Here is a 16,587-nt window from a genome sequence, read left to right on the forward strand (position 1 = left end):
GCCACAACAATAGAAGAACAAAGAAAACACAAGGAATCAAGAAAATCGTGAGCTTGGTTAGTCTTGTATGCATAACAATAGATACATGTGTAAAATAGATTTTAATTTAAATTAAGAGAAATTATTGTATCTGTATTCTGATTGTCTAGCAACCATACGCCCTGAGATTAAGAGTCTTTCTTTTTATATTATAAAAGTTTAAATATAATTCTATTATCCATTTGATATTAGTGTTCTTAAATTTGAACCCAAATTATCCTTTATATTTGAAAAAAAAAGTTTAAAAACGATCTAGATTTTTTTTATTTTATTTTTATATTTTTAAAATTATTACAATATATAAAACTTCCTTAAATAGTCGGGGAAATAAAAATTGTAAATTTATTTTTTACTGCGGAAAATCTTAGCCTATTATTTATACCCATTATTAAATTTAAGGCAAAACATTCTTCAGCAGAATATTGTAACTGGGATTATTAAATATTACTATAAATATTATTATCTTTGCAATAGATTTTTATTATTATTGTCTTTTATTATATATTGTCAGGTAAATAATTTGCTTCAAAAGTCATGGGGCATCTTAAAGATGTAGCATATCATATACATCATACATTATAAAGGATGACATCAATATCTTTGAAAGTACTCATAAACAAAATAAATGGCCTACCTTCTATATTTAGATTTTTTTAATATAAAATAAATTAGTATTAACATAATGATGATTAAATTCTTATGAGAAAATGGTCATGGGGTGTGGTTAAACATTTAACATAATCGTGCCTATGTTTCAGACTGAAGTTCAAGCCTTGTTCTGGGCAATGATTGCTGAAAATTTGGGCCGAAACGTTTAAACAGTAAAATAAGTATCACTTATCAGTGTTGTTCACTTCTGACTTCGCACCCTCCTCCTCACCACCTTCTTTTATTAATGCAGGAACAGCAATAAACACCTAATTGAATTTTTATGATATAAAATTCATCATAGATCTAGCTTACCCATTAAATTAAATATTAAACAAAAATTATCGATTTTTATATTATTCATACATTCTATTATTTCTTATATCATACAATACATTTAAATTTTAAATACATGAACGAGTTATGGATTATATAATACAAAACAAGTAAACTTTGGGATTGCAATATATACTTTTTTAATATATATTTTTTAATATTTTCACTTTTCATTCAAAATTTTAAATTACTTGCAAAACTATTTCAATGAGAATAATGCCTTGTTAAAATTAAAGACTACTTTATTTATAATCATAAAATTCTTTCTTGAGACTGGCAATTTTTTACTAAATAATTCAAAGCATTATCCAAATTATAGTCTCAAAACTTTTATTGTTTTTACACGTCCAACGTTTCGGCCATCTTCAGGGACAATCTTAATTCACTATGAAATATATTATTTAATATTTTTCCAAACACTTTATACAGGCTATTCTGCCCAAGTCAAAAACATTTTTATCCAATAAGTCAAATATCCATTAAAATTCACAGTCAAAAATATTTTTCATTTTACCACTATCATACACTTTTATTACAACCTTACTTGTAAAGACTACTTAATTGTACATTAAAATGATGAGTTTAATCAAAATCATTATTGCCCTATATGGCAACAATTATTTAAAAATCATTAAATTGATTATATAAAATGGCACTTCTGGCAACAAAAAATAAGATGTTATTAATTGTAAAGAAATAGAATGATTAATTGAAATTTTATTTTACACTGAAAATTTTAATCTAATTTTAATCCTTTAACCCAATTAACTCAAAATGAGAATTACAGTCCTGAGAATTATCTTAAGCTATTATTTCAGGAAAAACAAAGAACTTTGAAAAGGATGGTTTCCTAAATATTAATATTTTTCATGCGGAGGTCAACATAGGACGCCACATTGCTTCATAGACATTTTCTCACATAATATTATACTTGTATATTTTGATAGATGAGCTTGCTGTCCAAGAGATGTAACTTGGAAATATAGTATTTCGTTATTTTTTTTTTTTATACTAGCTGACTACGCAATGCTTTACTGTTGCTATATTTGAACATAGATGTATTACACATAAACAACTAAAAGTTTTACATCAATTATTTTATTTAGTCAAAATTAAACATTTATATATGTTTCATTTACATTATATGAACAATATTATTTTTATGTTAAGGGTGCATAAATTTTAGTTACTATACTATCCAATTTTTAAGTTCATTGCCATACTATTGCATACACAATTTTTTTGGTAATTCATTTCCGTACATATACAAAAAAATCCCTTATGTTTCCTATAAAGGCAAATCCAATGTAAATTATGTCCATCATAAAATTATAAATTCTTAAGTCTGTCCATAAACCTGGATTGTTGGCTTGTAATTCACATTTTTACATTAGTATCACCAGACGAAGTCATTTGAAAGCTGACCCCTCAAATCGGAGTAGAATATTTTTTGAAGGAGAAAGACAGTTGATAAATTTTTTTGAACCTCGAGAAATCTTTTAATAAGAATTTTCATAGCAATCGTAAAATAAAATATTGCTCAAAAACTTCATCTCACAGGAGGCCGTCGATTTAAAAAGGAAATCATAAAAACAATGATTTCAACACGACTCAACTTATATCTATGAAACACTAAAGTGGTACAGGACAATATAATCTATACGAAATACGACAAACTCGACCCACGAAAACAGATTAGAAACGGAGATATAAAATATTCTTTATTTGAAACTCCTATTTTTCTCTTACAAAGGCATGAAGTTGGGAAACGTTGGATGCTCTCGGCCGTTACCGATTTACCAGTCTCAGTCTTCATAGTACAAGAGCCCAAGAGGAGAAAAAAGGCAGTTATCTTACCCCAATTTTTTATTACTTTAATGAAAACTATGTATAATTAATAGTCTAAATTGATGAGTCTGCCAAGTATAGGTAGGGGGAATAAAAAATGGCGGCTGTTTCAAAGCGATAAAAAAAAAATTTCATTCTAAGCTCTATATCTTAAAAAGTAGGAACAATACAAGAAAAACTAAGATAACGTCATTTATAAAAGAGTAAATTTGCTAAAATATCATCCCTAATAGAGTTATTTACGTTAAATAGTTTTCGAGACATAGCTTTTTAAAAAGCAACATTTCACAAAAATGTTGTATGGGACTTACTGAAAGATCAGTAGTTAGTGAATTTATTTTGAAAAATTTATATCTCAAAAATCATTTGACGTACAGATGTCTATTAGCACTCAAATTAAAGTTAGTTTAACGAAATATAAAGTAGTTTATGATGTTTATCTTCGTAGGAGTAGTAGTTTTCATGAAATTGTCTAAAATAAATTATAGTTGTTCAAATAAATTTTCATTTGCCAAATTTATATTCATATGTGAATATCATAAAAACTACTACCCCTAAGAAGAAAAGTATCATGAACTACTTTATAGTAAGTTATATTTCCTTAGTTTTGAGTGCTGGCAGACATATGTGCCTCCAATGGTTTCTGAAATGAAGTTTTTCACAAATCAAACTTATTGTCCTAAAAACTATAAATCATTTTTTTTTAGCAATTATTATGAAAATTACTATTCCGACGAAGGTAAAGGCCATAAACTTCTTTATAGTCCATTCAACTAGCATTAATTTGAGTGCTAATAGACAACTGTACGTCACATAGTTCCTGAGATATAGATTTCTCAAAATAAATTAACTAACCCCTAATCTTTCAGTAGATTTTTAAGAAATTTTGCTTTTAAGAAAAAGCTATATCTCGAGAACTATTGGACGTAAATAGCTCTTTTGGGACTAATATTTCAGAAAATTTACTCTTCTTTAAATAATGTTCTCTTAGGTTTTCTAGTGCTGTTGGTAGTTTTTAAGAAAAAGAGCTCCGAATGAAAAATTAATGTTTTTTTAAGGTTTTGAAACAGCCACCATTTTTTATTCCCCCTACCTATACTTAGCAGACTCATCATTTTTGACTAGTAATTATACCTTATTACATCCAAAATTGGGAACTGCCTTTGTTTCTTCCCGGCTCTTGTACTATCAGAGATTTGTGTGCTCTTATCTCATATGAGGAGGTGAAGTGGTCAGTAGTGCCCAAACCAGCTATCATGGAGGTCTCACTGTACCAAAAGCACGAGGGTGTCTTCAAGACAATATCTTGTATCGTACATGCTGTAGGTGCCGTCCATTTCACTTTCGGCTTCGCCTACGATTGGTTCCAAGTTCACATGCCTAAGGATGTGTCGCCCATCTTCGTCGCTTTCGGCTACAAGTCGAAATATGTCAGCTACTGGGGGTTTGTGAGTGTACATTTTTATTCCCAATCTGAATTTTATTTCCTATTTTTATTACCTTTTGTTGAAATCAACATTCTTCCTCACATTCTTTTCACCACACAATGGACTGTCTGTCTAGATAACAATTTAGCGGGTCAAAAGTAAAACAAAATTACGGTATATACTGGTTGTAAAATCTAAGGTTCATGAGTATCATAAAAAAAAAAAAATATTAACCAAGTTCAAAGTAAGCCTTATTGCTATCAGTTTAACATGTCAACGTCTTAAGGCTTTTTTTTTTTGTAAAAGTCTTTATTATTATCGGATTCATATTTCGTTCTATCTGCATTTACTGTTGCTGTATTGATAAATAAAACTTATTTATTAGTCTAAAAGTTTGTTTTCTTACTAAATTAAAAATATTATTAACTAATGTTTAATTTATAAAAATCATATCAAAAGAATGTAGTAATATTAAAAAATGTTTTAGATATTTTTTTAATGTTATATATTGATAAGTAATACAATTGAAAATTTATGTTACATTTATTAATAGTTGATTTGGCTACTTTTTTAATTTTTTTTTTTTTTAATTCAGCTATTTTTGGATGTTTTGATGGTTGTTATGAAATATTCGTTTAATATATATTTAATATGAAATATTTCTTTCACCAAACACTCCACTGTCCATTTCAGATTCATATCTTGGTAAAATGAGTAAATTTGACATATTTCCCAAAAGTTGGAATGTTAGTTGGGCAAACCTAGAAATTGAAGACGTCCTCCAAAAGCCTTAAGTCTGGTCAGCTTGCTCTCATGTCCAACCTACTAGAAAGTTCAGGAGAAACACTTTTTCTTCTTTCCCCTAAAAACTAAGCTTCTTATAAATAATTGAGCCTTATCACAAAATTTATGTACATAATATTGAAGTTAAACAAACCCCAATTCTTATTTTTTATTTTTGTAATTTAAAATGTTTAGTAAACATTTTCAAAATACACTTAAATTAAATCTGTACCGCTACAATCCATGAAAATACAATTGGCACAGTAATTCTGTGGAACGTTTCATAAGATTTTTTTTTCAAACTTTTTATTTTTAATATTTTATAAACAATTAATAGCTCAAAACTTTTTTGAACAGATTTGAAACGTATTCAATATTGATTTAGGGGGTTGAAAAAAATAGGATAGACATTTTGCCGAATCTCTATACACGTCAGTACAGAAAAATTACATTTTATTTTATATTGACCCATTCCTTTATAGAAGATCCAAGATATCAGGAACATTACAGGTAGAAGTGAATGACTTCGAGAAATAGAAATGACTTGAACATACGTGTGTAAAGCGATACTTATGTCATTAAAATTTATTTTTCATTCTCAGTTTCAGTAAAGTAATTTATTTATTTATTACTTAGAGTGATTGTATTTTAAACTTCTTTAGTTTACGGGTAGTTTACAAAATATCATTTTTTTTTTGTAATCATCAATTCTTATTCAAAAAAAATTTTCATTTATATTGATTTTGGTTCCACTAGATCGTACTGACAGCCTACTGTGTAGCTATATTGAGTGTTAACGTAAACGGCTCCTAGAACAATCACGAATAGTTTTCTGTATCCAAGTGTATTGCCTTTTTTAAAAAATAATTTATTACGAAGATTTTAACGTGTTCATAGGCACTGCAGACCGCCTATTTCATATTGGCGACTATCAGTGACATCCTGGGACCTATAAATAAGCATACTGAAGAACCTACGATGTTGTGTAAAGTGAGGGACTTCATTGAATGCAGTATGGCATTCCCTGTGGCTATGGTAAGCTGGTGAACTTTTTAAATTTTTTACTTACAATATTATATTTATTATTATACAGTATATTTTTATTTAATTTATTTTAAATATTTTATATAAGACTTTGGAATAGTGATTCAAAATAATTTTTTTATTTCCCTAAAAATACATTTTATAATTTTTAAGATAGTGAATCAAAAAAACTTTATAATTATCCTCTAGCTTCATAAGAGGTATGGGCCAATGAGACCACTAATCAGCTGCCGATTTGAAATAAAAGGTGGATGGTAAAAAAGTTTATTTTTCTTCATCACTGGTAAAGATAATCTTCAAAATGAATGCACAATCGATTGATGAAGCATAAAGGCAGGTATGGTGTACCAACAAAAAGACACATATGGATTCTCAGATTGCAGGCGATTTACATGTTGGAATTTCAATAATTATAACTACATTTAAATTAAACTTTTCTCAGTACCTATATTGATTGACTCAAAAAAACCTGTGAGTACCACCTCCATTAGAATAATACCAACTATTTCCTCGATTTCCAAAATATCCTATTCCTGAGCCCCCTCTTCAGATCCATTCCCAATGCAGAAAAAGGAGTCCCCTCAACCTGTTTTATCATTATCCCCTTATATCAACCCTATGCACCCAAAGGGCTTAGGAAAAAAAGAAAAAAAAAAGATTCAGTATACATGTTAATATAACATAAAAACCTTAGGTTAAACTATAATTTATAATGGCTTTACACATAGCTCACAATGATGCGGAGGTTTGGTTATATAGTAAGTGAAGGAACAAGTGTTATTTAAAGGAAAGGATGGATAGGGATTGACACATGGAGATAGGAAGAGAATTCCAGAAGAAGGTTGCAAATATGACAAAGGATTTTCTAAAGAAGGTGGTTCTATGGGAGGGCATATGTAAACTTAAACTTAACAATTACTACCTTCAGCTACTTACTGCCTTCAGAAGGTTGGATAGAGCCACTTCAACTCGGTATACCAACAGGAGACATGAGAGTGCCTGGGAAACCAAAAGATAAGTCTAGTGAAGCAATTCATGAGTCTCTTCAATCATAACTCTAGACCTGCATGTAGCCCTCTGTTGACTAAAGAACCGAAGTGGGTGTGGAAGAAAACAAGAGAGGATGCTAGGAGAGATGGAAGGATGTGTAGATTTGGAGATGATCAACATATAAGTGGTATTGTGAATGGTGAATGGAACCAGGGAGATTGTTAATGTAAATGGAGAAAAGGGTTGCTTAAACTGAGGAACCTTGAGAAACACCTTGTGTCAGAAGTAGGGGAGAGGATGGAGATTTGTTCAGAATGATAACTGTTTGGGAACAATGGGACAAGAAGGAGAGGAACCACTTTAGGACACTGTTTGATATGAAAAGATTTAAGTTTAGTGAGGGGGATCTAATGGTTAACTGAGTCAATGGCTTTCAAAAAATCAAAAAGAACTAGTATATAAATGTGCTGATTGTCTATGGAGGATTGGAGGTTTTAGAAAATTTTCCATAAGGTAAATTGTGAGGAGTGTTGAGAGTGTTACCTCCTTGCTGGTATGGCTCCTAAGAATTTAAGTAATAATATGTGAACTATATTTTTATCAGTAATACTATTACTAATAATAGAAAATTTTAATTATTAAAAATTCATTCAGTTAATTATGACGTTTGTTAGTTCATAGGCATCACATTTTGGTCTTTTATGGCAATCAACCGTGAGTTAATCATGCCTGAAGCTTGGGACCCATATTTTCCATCATGGTTAAATCATGTGATGCACACAAACATTTTGATTTTTCAACTCCTGGAGATGACCACCTCAAGGAGGGATTGCCCACCAAAGAAATGGGGTTTAATTGGTCTTTCACTGTTTGGAGGCCTCTATTTCACTTGGTATGTTGTTCTTTAATAGCTACAATGACTAAGAAATTATATTTATTTTCTTATAACTAAGAGCAGCACTTTTATTTTTGTTCCTTGGCTTCTAGGGTACATTGTAAACAAGAAACCTCAGTCTTTTACAATAATTTTTTATATTATCATATTCCGCCTTTGCTATGGATGTATCTAATGATTATTATACACCAATTGATTTAGAATAAAAAAAATGGTTGATTTTATTAAATGAGTTTAAATATATCACAAAAACTAAAACATGCTTCCTATAAAGTAGGCTAAAAGAAATATTTCTTAGGAAATATAAAGTCAGATCTGTTTTCAGCATTTTTTGAGATCCTTAATTATGAATTTATATATAAACAAAAAACTACAATCTTTATCATATTAGCAATAAGAATAAATTAACTGTGAAGAATTTTTTTTTTCCATTTGAAGAAAAATGGCTGCTATTTGTAAATGGTCTGAGAAAATAAAATATTTCTCCTCCTGTTTTTATCTCTAGAAACATGGAGAATCAACATAAAAAAACATTTTTTTAACTAAATAATTTAATTTTTATCCATTTTAGTCTCAACACTTGTTTTGATAAAGTTTTAATGATTAACTTGTGATAAGGTTTTAATAGTGACTGAGATAAATGATTTTAATTTTTGTTTTAATGTGAATATTGACTAATTAGAAATTGTTGTTTTGACCTGGGCAGAATAGCCTGCATGGAGTTGAGTTTTTAAGTCATATAGTTCTAAAATTGTATTAAGTAGATTGTCCCTGAGGATGGCCGGATTGGCCGAAACATCGGACTTATAAGAAAAATAAAATGTGTTGAGACTAAAATGGATAGAAATTAAATTATTTATTTAAAAAAATTAACCAGTCTCAATAAAGTGTTTAAGATTATAAATTATATAAAAAACATTTTCAAAAATTAAAAATGGCAAACCAACCACAATAGAACCACTATATTTAGACTCATCCAATAATGAAATAATAAATATAATTTTTATGGTTTTCAGGATGTCTATTGTGTTTTATGTGAGTGGACTGTGGGCATATCCTATATTAAATGACCTAGGTGTTCCAGCGATGATTCTCTTCCTTACAGCTTCATATTTTACTTTATGTTTATTTTATTTCTTTGGAGAATACCTTAACAAATTCCTTTGGGGTGAGAATCTACTTTAGTTTAATTATTATACACCAAATTGATGTTTTGTGAAAATATTGAAAAGTAATACTTAAATATTCATACTATTATAGTTAGTGATTGCTTTTCTAGTTAGCCTAGTGAAATAAAGGATTAAATTGCATTTGATCAAAGCATGTTGTTCATCTATTTAATAGAAATCAAGGAGTGAGCAATGATATAAAAAACAAGTCTTAGACTGTGTTTCAAATAACAATGGTCATTTGAGAACTTCATGAATAATAATGTTAAACAGAGAAAATAAAATAAATAAAGCAAAACAAAAGAAGGGAACATATGTAAAATGAAATTTAATAAATAAAATGAATGATTTTAATTTTAAAATGAGAGAAAATACAAAAAGGTACTGCTACAGAAAAAATGATAAAGTCATATAAACAAAAAACTATAACTAAATCAAATAAATTTTTCGTTTGAAACAAATTGATGATAATGATAATAGTGTATACACCATAAAAATTCTGTACCAACTAAAGGTGTTGATAACTTGTTACCTAATCCATCATACTTATGAACTTCTTCACCGTTTGTATGGAATTAATATTCCAATAAATAGTTCTTGATATTAAAAATAAATAATTAAATTACTAAGGAAATTAAATCATGTGTTAACAATTTGGACTTAATTAATATTTTTTCCTTAATCTATTAATAATTTAAAACTGGAGAATTTGTTTGTTTCAATGCACTAATGTCAGGAATTATCAGTGTGATTTGAAAAATTATTTTGGGGTTAGATAGGCAGTTTATTCATTATTATTATTATTATTCAGTCTACCACTGAATATATTCATGTTACTCACAGGAATGAAAGAGTAACCATATATCCAAAAGCTTACAAAAGTACATGTTCATAATTGTTGCCATTACAATCTCAGCTAAGTTGAAATTTTTAGTGGTGGAATTCTTATGGCCAAAATGTAGAAGCCTATTAGAAATTTCATTATGAAATAAACAAAAAACTAGACCTACACTCTATTAGCTATAATCTACATTATTTATTGGAAGATTGTTGATTGACCGTGTGTATAGAATATGGTCCGGGTGTGGTCAAATAAAACTCAAATAGTAATAACTATTTTAGTTGAGCCAACGTTTCGCCCCACGTTGCATGGCTTCGTCAGGGCTAAACACTTGACAAGATACAAACACTTAACATAGTTACAAAAAAAAAACATAAGTGGAAAATAACAGGGGTATACAATGAAAAGTAAAATTTAATAAGAAAAATTAAAGGTGGTAAACAGTAAATGAAAACGGTAATAGTAACAGAAAGATAAGAGATAAAATAAGTGAAGAAATATTCAAGAAAGTACAAATTAAGAGAATAAAATCAAATGAAAATTAATGAGACAGAATTTTGGGAGGATCCCCACTCATTTGGTATATTGTCTTTCTTAATCACTTACACATATTGTATCCCATTATTTTATACTTTATTTCTTCTTTGTTTTTCTATCTATGAGAATTTTTTTTCTATAATTTTGTAAATATTTGTTCTCCCCCTCTATTATGTATATTATCATTAATTGTTTACCTAATTTTAATATTTTTACATTGTTTACTTTAAAATTATTTTCGTTATTATGTCGCGTGCTTAACTGCCATCCCCATTCCTCCCAAAACAAACAGCTCACTCTGACTTTGACTTCCGTCAAAACAGATATGAATTCTGTCTCATTAATTTTCATTTGGTTTTATTCTTTTCTCTTTTCATCTCTTAATTTGAACTTTCTTTAATATTTCTTCTCTTATTTTATCTCTTATCTTTCTGTTACTATTAACGCTTTCATTTACTGTTTACAACCTTTAATTTTTGTTATTAAATTTTACTTTTCATTGTATACCCCTGTTATTTTCCACTTATTTTTTATTTTTGTAACTATGTTAAGTGTTTGTACCTTTTTTAGCCCTGACGAAGCCCTGCGACGTGGGGCGAAACGTTGGCTCAATTAAAATAGTTATTACTATGACTACACCCGGACCATATTCCATTCATTTACATTATTTATTGTTTTTTTAATTTATAATTTTAACATTTATCATTTTCACAGTATAAAGGTTTAATCCATTATTTATTATGATATTAGTTTTCACTTTAATTACTTCTTATTCTTTACTTTATCTATTGCAGATTCCTTAATATCATTAATTTATTAGTTCACTACTATTTGCACTGTCATTATTCTGTCTTTTTAGTTTTAAATTTTAACTTTCTTACTCCTTTTGTTTCATTTAAAAATAAGTTTTCTATATATAACCCTTTTTATACCCTTACTTTTATACCAGTTTTATATATTTGTAGACTCATACATTAGATTCACATACCTCTTATCTTTTCCAAAATGATGGCACTTTAAAAAATGGTTAGCACCATTTTTATTTTACATTTTAAATGTTTCAGATGAAGAACAGCCTTATGAGTCACCCGAATATCAAATATTGTAAATAGAATTAAGGTGATTATGTCTTATTAATGGAGTTCTGGGGATGTTTGCTGTTGCTGTGTACACTCACATGTGATTTTTTAAATTCTGTCTCAGCATGTTTGCATATTATAGCTTATAGTACCAAAAAAATTATTTAATTTTAGTATTAATAAAATTTAATTTTATGTGATTGTTCTTACAGTTATCTTATAGATAAGCACAGGAGAATTCACTGCATGATCTCTTCAATTCAAACTCTCTGATAAAATTGGACGTTGGGCACTAGTGACTAATAATTTAATTTTGGTTTATGGGTTTTTACTGAATCCATGATTAACCAAAGGAAGCAGACACTCTAGCGAACTCCCCTATAATAATATATGTAGTTGAATAAAATATATATGCTATTAATAATTTTGCCATATTAACTTATTGATAATAACTAATTAACTTAGTAACTTATCAATAAATAGTTGAAAACCATTCTAGTTCTTTTTTACCAGAGCCCTGACCATCTCCTTCAAATTCACATATGGTTAATCATCTATAGATAATATGTAATTAAAATTTAAGTGAAATAATTTGACAGGCTTCTTAAACTATTCATACAATATCATTAATTTACTTGTTGATTTTAAAAATAACTGATTTTGTTTCAGTTGAAACAAGAAGAATTTCCAACAAAAATAAGTGAAGCCGAATCAGTTAAATGTGTAACATAAGATTACATTAGCATAAAGTGCCTGAAGACTCAGAAAGTAAATGATCTTTGGTTGTTAGTAGTATAAAAAGGAGTTAGTGTTTTTTTTATTTTATTCAATTTTTACTTGAATACCTTACTAGAAGTTGTTTTTTATTTTATTTTTTTCCTGAACGATGAATATATAAAAATATATGTTAAAAAAAACATGATTTTAATATTTTCTCTATCTGTAATTAGGTAAGCCAATGTAAAACATTCCAAACTTATGAGAAACAAGCTTTAAGTGTAATTCCAAGAAAATAGAGCTTTATGTTTAGATATAGATACTTAATTGGGAGAAAGTGTGATATATAAATGCTACCATAACATTGTTATGCCTCTTGGTTTTAGTAACAAGACGTTTGTGTTTGTATATCAATCATATTAAAAATCTACAAGGTTGCTGTGGCCACAGAAGGTGTATAAAACTCTTATGATTATTGTTGTTTAATACTTAAGAAGTAAGTTAAATATTTAAAGTTTAGATTTGTATACAGAGGATTTTGATAGAGAAAATTTGATGTAATTTTTTTTTTTTTTATAAATAATTTATATGTAAATGTTAATGAGAAAATATATTAAATTTTTAATAAAATTTGATTAGTTATTAGAACAATAGTAATAGTGATGACCAGAGGGAAATGCTTTCTTTATTTAATCAGCAATGCTGCCTAAATACATTATGTTGCTGCAACGCACAGCATTTTTATGAATCCATTATTGAATATATGAATAGTGACATACATTATTTAATAAAGATACAATTTGTTTCTCCTCTATTTTTCCAATAATAACTATATACAATAAATTAAAAATTTTACTCTTCTTCCCTCTTTCACCTTCTCGAACTAAGTTACATGACATATATCCTTATTCATTCTTTCCCTCTTTTTTTTCTCAACCATATTTAGGCTATCCTTTCTATTCCTCCTCCATTGTTACTTAACACAAATTCAAAGATATTAAACAAAATCAGAAGTAAATCAAAATAAAATACCCACTGCAGTAGAACAAATAAAAATAAATACGGTAAAAACTAATTTCTTATAAATAAATTAAAAAGGTAAAAAACATGAATAAATAAGTTGAAAAAAAGTTTTTAAAAAAGTGAATAATATCAAACATCCTCAGAGCTAATACCACTGAGGTGATGATGCATGATACCCAGGGAGTCCAGAATAATATTTTCAACCAAGATCGCAAAATCTCAATGCATAACACTTAGGATCTTCTTCGAAGCTACTTTTTATTTTTGGAATTTTTTGGTGAGATCCAAACCAGAAGCTTATCACAGTGAACTCTCTCTCTCTGGTGAGGTCTCATGGAATTTTTATGTTGGAAAAGGGATGTATTTTTCCTAAATTTCTCTTTTCCCTTTCCTCTCCACCTCCATTATTGAGGTAATTACTCTCAAATCTCACCATCGGATCCTAGAGCAAAGCTGTGCATCCAGTCCTAGGGAATGCTACTATGTCTGGGTATCTTGTGGATCTGTCGTTGATAATACAATAGACCAAGTCAAAGCAGGTGAAATCCTTTTTTTCTAAGGAACTTCATCAATTCATCTTTGATTATATGGTTTTGGTGTGTTATGAGGATGAAATTATTGCAGCATTTTTCCAGCATGTGTGCTCATGTTTCAGGCTCTTTGTCACATTTGCAGCTGAGGGAACAAAATTTCCAGGAATTCTTCAACAGAAGAAACCAAAACTAGGAAGAGACAAGAAGATTGGTGGTCAAGAGAGATATAACAATTGGAGGTGGCTGTATAAGCAGGGACCTCACACTGGTATGTGAGGGTTTTAGATTTATAATAAATATTTTAAACATTTATTATAAATTTTATTTAAACTCTGGAATAATTACTGTAATTCAAAAGAGAAGAGACCTGGCAGGATGCTGTACAACTATATTAGTTACATATAAAATCTTTGCAGCATCACCTGATTTGCTTTGTATTACAAATGAAAAATTGGCTAAAACTTGTGGATTTTTCAATAGGTGGATCAACCATAAATCAGATGTTTACTCTCTGGCAGTTGCTCATATTGAGGGCCTACTCATTAATTGTTATCTAGTTACAAAATATATAATGCTTGTTTTGTCATTACTAGCCCTGTCACAAAACTGAAACTAAGATTTTACAAGTCAATGGTACCAGGTTCTTTTTCAGTATATCTTTAAATAGTGGCTGCAATTACCAGTATTCGTTCTAGAATAGATATAAAACATAATTTGGTTTATAGATGGAACACACAAATCACTATAACACTTTTTATCTCTGTCATATGCTTTTGGTTATTTCCTCATCTGGATATGAAGTGCCTGCCTTTAAACCTTCACAAAAGAAAATGTTAAGATGAAAGGTGATCAGGACACACCAGAAGGAAGATTAAAACATGTTGTCTCCTTTGTTCCCTTCTTTCACCTCTTTACATGGTTCCAGGATGTGAAAGAGAATGAAAAATGTGCAAGTACTTTTATTGGTGGTCACTCCTGCCCAAGAAAATCAATACTGTTAACTTTTATATTTTGTATGTTACATGGTTTTGTAATATTTCATATACGTCTTTTTCGTTAAGCTTCACTTAAGGGTAAAGATGAAAAATGGTTGATTTGTTGCTATCTAGCCTCATTGGAGTTTCCAATGGTAAATAACACTCTAGATCACAACTTTTATATCCAGAAATGTGTTTTAAAAATGAAACAAAATATTTCCTCTTATCCCTTTAAGTTAACATCAAATCCTTTCATAGTTTATAATGATTTGATTTTCACTGCTAATAATAAAAATATAAATTGGTTAATTATATGAGATAAACAAAATTAAAGGTACATTAGAGGAAGATTTTTGTAAAATCAAATTCGTTAGAGCTGCTTTTGAGAAAATCTAAAATATGTAAAAAAATTATTCTATAAAGCTGCAAATACATTCCAAGCATTTATTCTCTTTAAATATGTTCTTTTAGTTTCGTGATTTTCGCTTTTCAGCTGTAAAAACTCGGACACAATTATCATTTCGCAAGACTTGCTTATTATTATGCCTCAAGACCTGTATTTTTCTCAAATTTTTGCACGATCGCAATGCTTTCTCTGACTATATTCCATATAAAGGTAAGTAAAATCAAAAGAATTTTTGGCCTTAAAAGAATTACTGTGCGATTCGGAAGGTGCTTGAGTATAGGACAAAGATTGACGTGAAGACTCGCTGAAGACAAACGTCTCGAAAATGTTTCGAGATTACAGTAATCGATTATGAAAATTAACTTGACCATTCCGCAATACCACCCAAAGAAAACGTGAACTCAGAAGAATAAAAACTAGTCAGAGAACTCCACTGTACAAACCACAAGTTAACTCAACCAATAGGCGGCATGTTATGGAAGAGAAGAATCATGATATTTAAGAAGGTATTAAAATATTATTTCACAGTAAACAACAGTAAATGATTTAAAGAAGCCTCAAAATGTATAGCAAGAAGCCGAAATAAATTTTAAAGAAGATTCTTTGAATACATTCCATCATGTCAAAAGAGCGAAAACCTTTTACTTAAACAGCTTTGTCAAAGGATTTAGTGACTCTGGGTTAAAAAGTTTGTATTTTGAGATTAATAGTATCGTGTGATGCAGGCAGAAAGAAATTAAGGCGTTTAGAACCTGATTAATACTATCCCACGTTGTGAAAGTGATCATGAAACTATTTTTTTTTTTTTATAAAACTGAAACATTTTTAAAATCTGACCCATGTAAACACAAATGTAAGGATTCACTATCAAAACTGTTCTAAGCCATTTTGGCGAAATCCTGTAAAATCTTCTACGTATAGTAGTGTAAAATCTTCTGCTTTGGTCCACTCTAATTCTAAGTCCTCATTTGATGGTTGACAACTTTATTCAGTTACTTCACTTCACAACAAAATTTTAATTTTTATATAGCTCCTTTGCAGTTGTTCTCTCTCCCGCAACATGCTAATAAAAGTATTTTAAAACTGTTCATGTATGAATTGCTAAATTTAATGCACCTCTCAAGTAAAGGTATTAGATAAATCGGATACGATCTGTTTAGGGGTGAATATTGAAATTTTACTACTAAAGACATTTGCGTTATTATGAATATTCCAGTTTTTTTTATTTTATGTAGTAAAATTCCATCAATAAATTATTGTATGAGTGCAAATTATGTCTTAATTCAGAACTAGGA

At 29.0% G+C, this 16,587-nt stretch overlaps 1 protein-coding gene across 3 annotated transcripts; it reads left to right on the forward strand.

Moving 5' to 3' along the window:
• Positions 1-4,125: 4,125 nt before the first annotated feature.
• Positions 4,126-12,803, forward strand: LOC106682724 (androgen-induced gene 1 protein). 3 transcript variants are annotated; one of them, XM_067045662.1, is made up of 6 exons: positions 4,126-4,319; positions 5,979-6,116; positions 7,790-8,007; positions 9,027-9,178; positions 11,622-11,676; positions 12,306-12,803. In XM_067045662.1, the coding sequence occupies exons 1-5, from the start codon at positions 4,128-4,130 to the stop codon at positions 11,663-11,665; spliced, it is 744 nt and encodes a 247-aa protein (XP_066901763.1). In that variant the 5' UTR covers positions 4,126-4,127; the 3' UTR covers positions 11,666-11,676; positions 12,306-12,803. The 3 variants fall into 3 exon arrangements, with proteins under 3 accessions (XP_066901763.1, XP_066901764.1, XP_014279224.1); XM_067045663.1 differs by lacking the exon at positions 12,306-12,803 and adding an exon at positions 11,849-12,061; XM_014423738.3 differs by lacking the exon at positions 12,306-12,803 and having other exon boundaries at positions 11,622-12,061.
• Positions 12,804-16,587: the final 3,784 nt, after the last annotated feature.

Source organism: Halyomorpha halys, unplaced genomic scaffold (genome assembly GCF_000696795.3).
Source record: "Halyomorpha halys isolate HHAL.00 unplaced genomic scaffold, Hhal_1.1 Scaffold438.1, whole genome shotgun sequence".
NCBI classification, from domain to species: domain Eukaryota; kingdom Metazoa; phylum Arthropoda; class Insecta; order Hemiptera; family Pentatomidae; genus Halyomorpha; species Halyomorpha halys.

What these genes read in the sequence shown, in the direction of transcription:
- LOC106682724 (XM_067045662.1), top strand. Translation starts at nt 4,128, where the DNA reads ATGGAGGTCTCACTGTACCAAAAGCACGAGGGTGTCTTCAAGACAATA. An exon ending in ATGTCAGCTACTGGGGGTTT is followed by an intron (nt 4,320 to 5,978) that starts GTGAGTGTACAT and finishes ACGTGTTCATAG; the next exon opens with GCACTGCAGACCGCCTATTT. An exon ending in CCTTAACAAATTCCTTTGGG is followed by an intron (nt 9,179 to 11,621) that starts GTGAGAATCTAC and finishes TAAATGTTTCAG; the next exon opens with ATGAAGAACAGCCTTATGAG.